Source organism: Rhinolophus sinicus, linkage group LG03 (genome assembly GCF_036562045.2).
Source record: "Rhinolophus sinicus isolate RSC01 linkage group LG03, ASM3656204v1, whole genome shotgun sequence".
NCBI classification, from domain to species: Eukaryota; Metazoa; Chordata; class Mammalia; order Chiroptera; family Rhinolophidae; genus Rhinolophus; species Rhinolophus sinicus.
The window spans coordinates 148,221,075-148,233,920 of record NC_133753.1 but is presented as its reverse complement, the minus strand read 5'-3'; the positions used below and the strand labels follow the sequence as shown (position 1 = coordinate 148,233,920).

The window sequence follows — 12,846 nt, the reverse complement described above, 5'->3', positions numbered from 1 at the left end:
ACGGAGTGGCTTATTGGGCTAGTGGTGCACCTAGAGAACTTTAAGGAGGGGCGGCCACTGCCTGTATCTACTCCACCCTTCCTAGTCACAGAGACCACAACTTTATCTGGAACATAAGAATGTCCAGAATAAGACTACATCTCCCAAATTTCCTTAGCGTTGGTTGTGGGCATATGACTAAATTCTGGCTGATAGCACACAAGCAAAAATTCTGTGGTAGCGTCTGGGAATTTTTTTTAAAAGACAGTTGATGTTTCCTCTTCTTTCTCCTCCTACACTTGAATGTGGACGTAACCGCTGGAGCTCCAGAAGCCATCTTGGATTGAGGGAAAACTTTAGGAATGAAAATGTCATAGCAGAGAACAAGATAGGCCTGACACTGTGGAGTAACATGCTGGCCCTTAAATTCCACATCTGGACATTTTGCAAAAAAGAAAAAAAAAATTGACCTTTTGGGGGCTTTCTGTTACTCCCAGTTGAATTTAATTTTCTCTAATATAGGAGGGATTCAAATGAGCAAGGGTTTATAAAGTTATATATCCAAAACCACAGAATGACCAGATTTTATATCTGAATGGTCATAAGGTGCCATCTGTTTTAACCTTCTCATTTCACAACTGAAGAGACTGAGGTCTAGTCACCTCTGATTTGTCAGGGTCACAGGGCTAACTAGGAGCAAAGCTGGGAGTAGACTCCAGGTTTGGAGACTTGCTCAAGCTGTTCCTACTATTCAGCTAGGCCAGGTGAAGGGTGCGCTCTGAAAAGCTCACCCAGAGCACTCAAACAGAAAGTGCTGTTAGAATAAACATGACAAAATTCCAGTGGCCTCCTGGAAGACCATGCCCACTTCCTATTTTGATGGAGAGGACCCAGCAATGGCAAGTGGGCATATCCTGGGATTTCAGAAGCCCCAGCTTTCCTCCCCTGCACCTTCCTTTCACCCCCGCCAGACTTCATGCCTTCATCTTCCCTCAGAGTTTGAACCCAAGTCCACTGGGAGTGCCTCTGACTCACATGGTACATACTGAGCAGAACCCAGGCTGGATTTCAGCCCCACCTGGCTCCTTGGCCAACTGCCTTGATGAAGTAAACAGACCCAAAACTTTATACAGAGGCCCTGGTCAATGTCAGGCTTGAGAAAGAGCTCACTGAGCTCCGTCTTGCATCCCAATGCACACGTGGCCTTGTTCAAATCAAGGAAACTATTGTTCCTACTGAAAAACACTATGGCAGATGCTTTGGGTGGCTGCTCCATCTCCCATCACTTGTCAGTCACTGATGTAAAACTGCCAGCACCTATAGTAGTGCTGAGGCCACTTTTTCTGTCTATGTAGCAGACTGAAGTGCAGGGGAATTAAGAGCCCCCAGGAACAGCCCCTAGCCAGCCCCTTAATTTGTAGCCCCTCACCTTGTAGCCCCTCACCTGTGAGGCATGCATTCCATGTCACCTCCAGCACAATGGAGGTCCTATTGCCTCAGTGGAAACTGCTTCCCCATCCCTGCCTCAGTCTCTACTCCCCCACCAAGGGGTCCTTCACCTCCCAAGTAAACAATTATACTCAAATCCTTAGATGGAAGTGCTCAGTGGGCTAAGCTTTCAGCCCACTTGGAACATAAAGGATAATACACAATAAATGTAATAAACAGATCAGGAAATAATAGTGTAAGAATATTATTTGAAAATGTGGAGGGAAAACTGCTGAAATAATTGATAATGGTTGCCTCTGGGGAGGGGCCTGCAAGGTAGGTTGTGGAGAAGGGAGATGCTATTTTTTCATTTTATACTTTGTAAGATTTTTGATATTTAAAAGACACTGTGCATATATTAATTTAATAGAAATAAAGAAGAATTCAGTTACCAGGAGTGGGGTGGGGACACTATCAGGCTGTGATTATTTTTTGCTGATGCCCCAAATCTATAGCTATTTGTTTCTACATGAATACTTTGTTATTTACTTGAAGTGGAAATTAATTAAACTTCCACTACTAGATTGAGATTCTGGAGACTTTATAAGTGAATATTAGAGAAATTTCTTCTTTTATATTTAAAAACCAACAGAACGCATCACTAGGCTTTCTCAAAGGTAAGAAAGTTTTAGGGAATTAGAATCATTAATTTTATTTGCTTTTAAGACATTCTTAAACTGGAAATTTAATTTGTAATAAAGTTTTCTAAATTCATTAAAGGTTAAAAAAATGTGGGTATCTATGGGATGCTTTTTTCTTTAATAATACATGTATACTGCTGTTTTCAGTGCAGGGTGTGGTGTTTTTAAACTCAACATTAAACTCTCCAACCTAAAAAGGAAAACAACAACAAAAAAAATCTTCAAATGCAGGAGAGAAAATAGCAAATTATAAAATGGTTATTTATAATATGCCATATATACATATATAATTATATTGTATAAAAGGAGGTAATTCAGTTAATTTAAGAAAATTTTTGTGGGAGAACTATTTCACATGGTCTGCCAAGATCCACAGTCATATTAAAACAGGCCTATTACTGCTTGTTTCTGAAAAATCCACATCAAAAGAGATGGAATGTAAAACTACCTACATGTTAGGAACACCATGTACAACAGTCTTCCTTGAAAAAGTCTGCAGAGTACTTAAAATAAAATTAAGGTACCACTGTTTTATGTTATGTCTGCTGACATTACATCTATTCTTGTTAACCTACCACAGATACAAAGGATACTACCAACCAGAACTTAAATAGTAACTGCACAGTCTTCAGAGCCAGGAAGGCAGTAAACTTCCAGACAAGGCCATATTCCTTTAAGATCTTCCAGCAGGGAAGGGGAAATCAGCCTGCATGGATTATTTCTTAACATCTTTTACATTTATTTATTAGTACCAGTCAGGGCTATTAATTTAGTCGTGCTTAAGAAGGCAAGGCCTTGTACTGCCTGGTCTGCAGGGGTGAGTTTATCTAATCTTTGCAGAAAGTCTTATCAGCTCCCTTTTGCAGATGATAAAACTGAGGCTCAGAAGTTACCCAGACAATTCTTGGTAGAATTAAAATTTGTAAATTTCTGGCTCCAGCAGCCCAGTCTTCCTTTCTGCTCTTCTTATACATTGGGGCACAAATCCCTGTGTTCTCTCTCTCTGTGAGGCTGACATTGATGTAGTTACAGAACCCTCCTACACTGGCATCAATTTGGTCAAAAGAGCACAGGATTCAGAGTCAGGAGGCCCGGATCACACTACTAGCTCTGCCTCTAGCCCAGTGGTTCCTGGTAAGGGTTGTCTGCCTTCCTGAACCCCACTTTCCCTTAAAGGCTAGGAGGCCTCAGGATCCAAGATGGCTCAAACATGTAGATGTCATACCTTCTCTTCCCAGGAAGCTGCCTAGCTCTTCCCCTTGGTGGCAGAAACTCTAGGCACCCATCCCCCAGGTAAGACATGGGGCCAAAGTGACATATCCAGCTAACAATGAAGTTCAGTAAAGTCTTGGTGGTACTTTTGGCTTCTGATGAGTCACAGGCCACCATGGAGTGGGTTGCTGTGCTAATCTGATACTGTTTATGCTTATTTTCTTTTTTGTGTGTGGTAACTTTTAATTTTGTTATTATTATTAAAAAAAAAAAAAAAAAAGATTAGCGCCAACTCTCCTCATTACTCTCCATGGCTCTGAGTAGGGCCTGCTCCAATAATTTCTCTCTCTCTAATTGCCGGCATCTGAAGATTCTAGATCCTATGCAGTTTATAACCAGAGGAATGTTCCTACGCGACTCTCCTTAGTCTCCATTTCCTAAACTGCCCAAGCAGGCACACTCATGTCAAAGGCTGTCTGTCTGGAAGCCACTCAAGTTCAAGCCTTGTGTCTTGTGCGAGGGGATCAAACACGTGGATTCCAGTCCCAGTCTTGCTACTTCTGCTTTGCTGTGAAGTTGTAGACAAGTTATTTAACCTGTCTGGGCTTCAGGTGCCTCATTTATAAAATTGGTATGCACAGTATGTTGGTTTTAAAGACTAAAAGGGCTTGGCGTAAAGTTCGCACAAATTCCTCTTCCTGAAGTGACTGCGAGGAGAGCATAATTGGACAGGGAGAAAAACGTGGGGCACTTCTCTTTGCCTTCTGAATGCAACAATTATTGGGGACCCTCCTCTTGGTAAGGTCTGGTAAGAGGAAGCAGGGATGAAAACTGAGTTCCTGGGCCGGGATGTGCTCTCAGACTAGGAGAGCCTGGAAAATAGATCAATATCGAGGTAAGTGCAGACAGGGCTCCCAAAGGATCCCTTAAAGTACCGTGGGAATCGGGGCAAATAGCCTAGTGCTCAGGGATGCGAGGAAGCTTGGGCAGAGGGGACTTTCCCAAAAGTTGACAAGTTTTCTTGGCAGATGAGGGAGGTAAAGGGATTTCAGGGATCCCGTGGATATCCAGTTGGTGCTAAGCAGAGCGCAGACCAGCGCCGGCAGTCCCCACTGCGCCGGTTCAGGGCAGGACACTCGGGAATTGCTCCAATAACAGGCTCCAAGCTTGATTGGAATCGGCAACCAGCATTTTCGCGAGAGCCAGGAGACAGAGGGGCGCACAGCCAGGCTTGCGCTGGAGCTCGGGACTACAAGGCCAGCCCGTGGGTGGGCGGACTTCGGAGCCCCACGAAGCACCGGGAAGTGATCGTAGCTGCCAGCTGCCTGACGCCAGCGGAAGTGCTAGTCTGGGGTTAGCCTGCTCCACCACCGGGGACCCGGGAAGGGGCGGGTACGGGGCGGGGCTGCAGGAGGCCACGGCTCGAGGGGGCGGGCAAGGCGGGGCCTGCGGCGGCAGGGCGGGGTTTGGCGGCGGTTGTTTTCCCCTAGGTCCAGATTCTTGGAGCTCAGCTGTGTCTTGTCGGCGTGGAGGCGTGAGCTGGTGCGGAGAGGGACGCTTGAGGCCGGAGGGAGCCAAGGAGGGTCGGAGGGGAGCTGGGAGCCAGCGAGCACGGCCGTGGTCCTCAGCCGCCGCGATGTCAGCGCAGTGCTGTGCGGGCCAGGTGAGCAAGGCTGGGCTCCGCGCAGGGGCGACGGATCGGGCGACGAGGCCAGGAGCCCAGGCACAAACTCGGGCTTGCACCCCAAATCCGCCGCTGAAAGTGGGGCGGGTGGTGGATCTCTCGGGGCTGACCCAGCTCCTTCTGGGTTTAGTGTCTCGGGCCCGAGCGCGGCGCTCGGCCGTCGGGGAAACCCTGTCCGCGGGCGGGCGGGAAGGGAAACGGGGAAGCCCGAGAGGCTATCCTGAGATCTTTGGGTCGGGCCTTCAGGACTTCGCTTAGTGCGGGGGCGGAGGATCCCCATTGCTCCTGGAGCGTGTCACCTTCCCCCAGGCCACGAGTGTGTGGTGCTGAGCTCCGTAGCCCACCCGGCTCTGCATACCGCATGAACCCAGGAAAAGACGTGGATTTGGGCAACGTCTCCTTTCATACCCTGAACAAAACTAGGGTCAGATCGCCCCAGCAGGTTGCGCTGGGCGTCTTGCAAGGCTTGAGCATTGTCTCTGTACCTTCGGCAACGTCTCGAAGCCTGGTTTGCTAACTACGGTGCTCACTCAGCCTGCTTCCTGCGTTTCCGGACCCAACCCCGGCTGGACACAAACACGACTGCCCGGGTAGGGCGCGAGCCTTCCTGTCCCCGATTTCAACTAAATTTGCCCGAACCTGTTTTGTAACTCTCACCTGTTAAACTCGTGGTCTCTTGAAACATATATGTTCACGTGGGTTAGGCATCTGCGACCGGTGAGTAATGCATCAGGGCAGAATTAGTGTGATTTGACCCTTCAATGCTAATTTCACTCCTTTCTGCAGAATTAGCAAAAACGAAGTAGGTAAAGCCTTCCGGACGTCGATCTCCCTTTCCCTGTACATACTGATTGTCAGCATGGTATGTTTTCACCAATAAATCTAACTGCGGGGGCATTCCGGGTCAGGGATGTTCTTGCTTCGTAATACATTCAACCTTCGACCAGCTCCTAAATGATGCGGGATTAAACTGTGGGTTTTTGTAACCCACCTATTGTACTGGCAGGCAATCTGCAGATAATCCGCCCTCTTGGGAGTGGCCTGTAGAGTTCTCCTTTGGTTTTTGAGGTCTCATACATGTACTTGGCATGCATTCAAGCTGGCCTTGAAAGAGAGAAGAAACTTGAGGTTTTTAACATGAGGTGTAATGACTTGCCCTGAGTCAGGCAAGGAGAGAGAGAGAGAGAATGAAATTGAATGCTGAATGAATGCTTCCCATCTTTCTAGGGCTTCTGAGACCAACGTGAACATTTCTTTTCTGAATGTTCTGAATTTCAAGAAAGGTTTGCAAATCTTTTATTGTTGTTTTTAGATATTTTCCAATTTGATGCGACAGTGTTTATTATGTAGTAATTACAGATATTTCAGGACATCTTCTCTAGTCCCTTGAAAGCCCCTTGAGGCTTTCTGTCACTCCAAGTAGCAAATTTAGGGCTCTGAAAATTATTACCAGTACTCAAGTGGGTCTTTTAAAAGAACTGCTGGTATGGCTGATATTTTGGCAGGATTTAACGACTTGTGTCTAAAATCTCCCTCTCAGGACTTTGGAAAGAACCAAATCCTGGCCATTCATCACAGGAAAATTAACTTCTGCTTTCTGGGGACTGCTTGAGGCATCACTGTGGTGGGTCTCAAGGCAGTGAGAAGGTGATGACATGATGACTTCATATGGAGGGGCTGATAAGAAACTTACATTAAAAAAAAAAAAAACCTCAGAACCATCAGAAGCTAAATCATTTTTGTTTTTTGAGCACCTATGAAGTGTTTTTATTTACAGCACTTCTGACGTCAAATGTAGGGGTCCCACCCCCCACCCCAAACCAGTTACCCAACTCGCTGGACACCAACTGGATATCCAACAACTCAATTCAATTCTGACACTAACCACTTGGAATTAGGAGTCAGTATCCCACAGATTAAGGGCTTAGTCCCACAAGGCTGGACCCCCCTCCGCCCCTGACCCCAACCCCATTTCGGATGCCATTCACAGGTCTTGGGCTTCCCATACAGGGATGAAGACCAAATACATATTTCTTATTATATCACAGCACCAATGATGTGCCAGGAGCTGGAGCTATGGCAGTGAGCCAGACAAACATCATCTCTGCCCTCGGTGGTCATTCAGTTGGTGGTGGTGGGGGGGAGGGCATTCCATAAGCATGTACACAATGAAACAGTATGTACAACAGGTGCTCAAATAACTAAGGTTTTGTTCAATGTCGTTTTGTTATTGATGAGATGGTATAGGAATTTAACTCATGTTTATATCAATTAGCCTATGGTAAAATTGGTTTTGTTATACATCATTTTGCTTAAAGTTCAGAACCTCCTATAAGAAGACCTTATGGTAGAGTCGCCTTGGGTAGGGTTGCTGGGGAATCCTGTTTGAGGTGCCCCTGGAACTGAGACTCGTCAGTGAGCAGAGGTACACATGTCGGGGCCTAAGTAAGGAGCCATCCAGGGTGTTTGAGGAACAAAAATGAGTCCAGGGTGGCTGGAGTGTCGTAGATGAGGTCAGAGAGGTGAGCAGGGCCATATATGGCCAGACACTGTTGGCCATCATTGGAGTTTGGTTTTATTCTGGTTGCAGTGAGAGGCTGTTGGAGGATTTTGAGCAGGGGAGAGCTGTGGTTTATTTATGTTTAGAAGATCACTTTGGGTGCTGTGAAGCCTGGACTAAATCAGGGACTAGAGTGGAGCTAGGGAAAGTAAGCAGTCAGCTGTTCATTCAGTGAATATTTTTTAACTGCCTCCTAGACGTAAGCCATGTTCTAGGCTTTAGCGGTGAACAAAAATCCTTCCTGATGGAACTTGAATACTGGCAGTCTGCTGTTGCTGTAGTCTGAGGAGGCAGCGTGAGTACAGTGGGCGCTGTTGGCTTCTGGGTATATTTCAGAGGTAGAACTGGATATTTGTATAGATTAGAAGTGACATGTGGGAAAGAGAGAGATTTGGGTTTTGGCCAGAGCAGCTGGATAGTTGATAGTGCCATTTACTGAGGTAAGTTAGGTGGCTGGTAGGGAAGAAGACATTTGGCAAGGAAAACCCATAGTTTTTCTTTTGGCTTTGTAACATTTGAGATGCCTAGTAAAAATTAAATGGAGGTGTTAATTCACTAGTTGGTTATTTAAGTCGAGAGAAGTTTGAGGTTGGAGATAGAAATTTGAGGGACTTTGAGGATCATCAGAAACAATGTGTAACCCAGAAAAAAGCCTGGGCTTTGGACCCAGGTCTGGGTTTGAATTGGGAAATCTGGACAATGAGGGCTGGTGTGGTTGTACATGTTACTTGCCCTCTGTTAACCTCAGCTTTCCTCAACTGTGGAATGGGTGTGATGATTCTTCCTTGGTTATTATGAGGATTACACATAATAGTAGATAAAATCTCTAGGATAGGGTTTGGCACAGAGTAAGGAACTCCCCAAATCTTGGTTTGTTAGTAGTCATTACCATCCCACACCTCGACAGTCTCCAGGTCATTTTTAAAAATTTTTGCATTGACTCTGATATATACTGGGGTTTTGATTAGGCCATTGGTTAATGGATGCTAATGGCAGCAGAGATTAGAGGAGAGTGGTCACTCAACACCTTCTGGGTACCCAGCACTGCCATAGGCTTCTGGGGACTGGATGATGAACAAAGACCTTTCTTGCTCTGCTGGAACTTGGGTAATGGGGGGATGGAGGTATGGGGGAGGCGAGGTACAGAAAATGACAGTACATACTGTCAGGGGAAATGAGAGGTGTAATTGAAAAATCTAGACAGTCCTTCCAAGGCTATTCGAAAATAAAGCTTGGCAGGGTTTACTCCAGGCAAGTGTAAGCAGTAGTGATCATAAGAACAATAGCTGAAGTTTATTTCATGCCTACAGCGGACTGTCTCTTTTTACCTACATTGTATTATTCACTCTTCACAACAACCCCACGGGTGGGTAATGCTCTCATTGTCCTCCTTTTGCAGGTAATGCAACTGAAGTACAGAGGAATAAATTAACTTGACTGGTGTTACATGATGGTGAAGCCAGGCCTTGAACACTGGTCCACCTGACTCAAGCTGGAGCATTTAATAGCTGTAGTGCTATTCCTGATTATTTTTGTTACAATATGAATAAATGATCATGAGTAACACTTGCTTGTTATTGGTGCTTATAGTAGATCTAAGTCAGTTTTGAATACATAACTATTACGTTGTTTTGGTAGGTATTGGTGGTTGCCAGTAGTTATGGGTGGGCAAGGTTTAGCTGCTTCCTCATAACTTTGTCCAGGTTATAAAGAAAGCAAGTCTCAGACCAAAATCTGCCACTCAGGCAGACTTGACTGGCAGGCAGGCACAGGACGATGATGCAGCCTGACCTGAGGCTTCATGAATTTCCATGCCTTTGCCATTCTTGGTGCATCATGTGTAACTTGCATGTTCCCCTGAAGCAGATGCAAGACTTGACAGACTGCCAAAATAGCAGGACTCCATGGATGGATCAAGCCCACGGTGCCATTCTCAGGGTGAAGACTCCATCCTTTAGGCCAGTTCATGTAAGGGCAGAATGCCCAGGTCAGGGTATTTCCAGCTGTATAATATTACTTGATCAGTGAGATTTTCCCCAATGAAAGCCCATTTCTAATGTCTGTTATGTTAATTAACAAAGCCACGAATGCCACCTGGGAGTATCCATTGTCAAAGATAAATAAACCTGGATGTTAAAGCAATGAAAACAGATTTTACTCAGTAACCACTGATAGTAGGGGAAAGAGCTGAACTCCGTTTTGATATGCATGTGGAGTTTTAAAGCGAGAATAAGGGAGGAAGGAAGAAGAGTGAGTGGGGGCCCAAGTAGCATTAGGGAAGTACAAAGTTACAAAATGTTGGTCAATGTACATGTGATTAGTCCAGCTGTGTCTGCTAGCTGGCAAGTTAGGATTCTGTTCTTTCTGTCCTTCCACGGAGACTGGGAGGCTGTATCTTTCTATTGGGTTGGTATAAAAGTAGTATTTCAAAGGAATGGCTTTTGGGTACTTGAGAAAGACACTCCAGTGTTGTAGGAAATACATATGGTACATATCAAAGGGACAGAGGAAGGAGTCACAATTTAAAGCTCTTTTTTTTAAAAAAAGGCTCTATGAAAGGGAGACCTATCTCAGGTGTTGACTACAACAAACAGTAAATTTCTTTTGACAGCCCTGAGCTTTTCCAGACAAAATCTCAAAAGGCAAAAGGTAGCTAGGCCACCCCAGGGTAAATTTCGCCTTGGGCTGCTAGAGGCCATGTTAAAGTTTGGTCAAGTCTTGTGCAGGGGTTTGGGCATAGTTGCTATGTGCCAAGAGTTGTTGCAGTTCGCACTGTTACGCCGGTTAACAAAACCTGGGGTCATTAGAGTTACTTGAAGGCTATGCAGGACACTTAGAGTGTGGCCTCTGAGTAAATGTTAAATGTTAGCTGGAATGGTTTTTCCTCATCAGGACAGTTGACCACCTCTAGATTGTAGCTTAAAACATATACGCACACACACACATCATGAAGACATCTTTAAAGATTAAATTACACACCAGAGTAGTAATTTCCTTGAAATGTCCTCTATGGAACCCAAATCTCTCTTTTTAAATCCAAGCGCAAGAAGTGTGTTCTCAGTAATGATCTTCCCTTTGTCTTGAGAGTTCTCAGAACTCGCACTTAGATCGGTCCCCTCCACTTAGTACTTGGTCATCTGAACCACTGGAATTGTTCCGTGCTTGCTGCATGTATGTGTTTCCTCTCCTAGACAGAGTGCATGCTGTGGCCTAGCTGAAGCTCAGTGTTTTGGATTATAAAACTCTTCCCTATAGCTCTTGGTTTATAGCGATTGGAAATGTTAGGTCTTCAGTTGCTTCCACCCTGGAAGAAATCCAGACACAAAAGGTCACTGTTTGCATGAATGGTGCTTTTATGAGCAATTTAGGGTATTTGTGAAACACAGGAAAACAATCACATACCACCCAGCAAGAACCATATTTTGATATTTTACAATCCAGTCACTCATGTTTAACATATTTGATCTTTCTTTGCAAAATTGGGATGATGTTGTCTATCCTATTCTTGTTGCTGAATTTTTATGGGGTGATCAAGGAAGTTTTTAACATGCACCAGCCCCTCCTTTGCAGCCATTAATGTTTTCTGGGTGTACATTCAGGTGTAGATAGTCCTCCACCTTCAAACATGACCAACTTCTCCAGAGGTGTTAAAGTTGAATGTGTGAAAGTCAGTTTATAGGTTTATATGTCAGTAGGTTTATGTTTCGTTTCCCAAAAGGCTAAAAATAATGAAGGACATCCCTAATTATACCCCTTTTGGAAGCCATTGTGTACAACATATTTCAACCATGTTCAACATTTTCTTTAACTTTGATCTTTTCCTTCATGGTTATTCATACAGATAGCATCTGTTTAGATGATGTTTGAGTCCCTGTTTTCCTTCAGTATGAAGGTGCATATCTCTGTTTCAGTCACATTAAGTTTGAGTCCTGTGCTTCTTATCACTAGTATTGGCACTTTTATTTTTCTATTCCATTTTTATGAAACACAGGCAAAACGCAGGAAAATGCACACATAATTGCTCCCCCACACTGACAAAGGTGGTGATTGGGCTGGTGTTGAACTGCTGGCTCATAATAGCTCACTGGTGAGCTGATGCAGGAGTGGTTTGCAGATGTATTTGTGTAGTTAGCCAAGTTCAGGTTGGAAAGATGAATCTGTCACTTACATTGAACAATAAAGAGAGTGAAAGTTGCCCTGTTAGGTGAAGAGTTCGCGTCAAGGTTGCTCTTTCCAATTTGTTTTCTTGGGCTGCATTATAGCCGAGCTGGGCGAGGGGACAAATAGCTTTGGGCTGCAGCAAGTCTGAGTGGGATGACATTGCTGGGAGGGTTGAGGAGGGTGGACCCCTAGGAAGTGGAAGGCGGCCACTGACTCATCTCTCTGCTAATGAGCATGAGCCTTCCCTACTGCTTGTTTCTGCCCATTTTCTGTGTGAAGCTCACCTGTAGATTTCCCACAGGTAATGACTGAGAGTGAGTTGACTATGCGACATGGAAGCGTTTCCGTTTCCCAGGTGTTTTCATGTAAATCACCATTTAGAAGCCTCCGTTTGGGTAGAGCAGTAATGATGGCATTTCAAAGTAGTACATCTGTGTTCATCTAGGATAAGTTGGTGTTAAAAAGGACGTCCTCGTGTGAGCTGGTATGTCCACAGAACTAGCCACTGGACACAATTCTGTTTTATCCTTTGACTAAGCTGTTCTCAGTATTTTAGATTGTAATTTATAAATGAAGATTCTGTGTCCTGAGCAGCATTGTTAGTAAACTTTCATTACATATTGCTGTTGTCAGGTGTATCTAAGGTTGAGATTGGATGCTGAGAGCAATATTGATCAAGTTACTGATCTAAACCACTGATTGTTCCTCATGATTAGGTTTTCTAAGTCATCCGAAGTGAAGCTTGGTGACCCTAGTTAAAATGTATTTTAAAATATTTCCAGTTGGGATGCCCTCTTGTTTTCTAGCCTGTGTATTAATGATATTTAAAAGATTTTAGAACCTAATCTAGGAATCACTGTACTGTGCGTGTAGGAAATTCAAATAGTGGATTGGTTTGATTACATAAAACATCTGTTTGAATAAGGAAACAGAATTTTACTTTTGGCTTTTCTTCTGTAGTTTGCCTTGTGAGATTAACGTTTAGCTAATGTTTAAGGAAAGCAGCTGTTATGGAAAAACTTAGAGTGGGTTTTTATCAGAATACATTTCGAAACAATTTGTGGGTTTGAAGTAGGGTTACAGTATACAGTGATTCAACAACATTTCCCCCCTTCATGAAA

General features: G+C 44.4%; 1 protein-coding gene and 1 long non-coding RNA gene across 2 annotated transcripts in view; both read left to right on the top strand.

Moving 5' to 3' along the window:
* Positions 1-4,492: 4,492 nt before the first annotated feature.
* SERINC5 (serine incorporator 5) overlaps positions 4,493-12,846 on the top strand; it is a 96,432-nt gene continuing 88,078 nt past the window's right edge. Inside the window, exon 1 of the mRNA XM_019728198.2 lies at positions 4,493-4,983. Coding sequence (XP_019583757.1) covers positions 4,957-4,983 — 27 coding nt within the window. The 5' untranslated portion in view covers positions 4,493-4,956. The remainder of the gene's footprint in view (positions 4,984-12,846) is intronic.
* Positions 4,994-9,130, top strand: LOC141570688 (uncharacterized). Its single transcript, XR_012495067.1, has 4 exons — positions 4,994-5,594; positions 5,791-5,866; positions 6,232-6,287; positions 8,964-9,130. It is a non-coding gene; the product is annotated as an uncharacterized LOC141570688 (long non-coding RNA).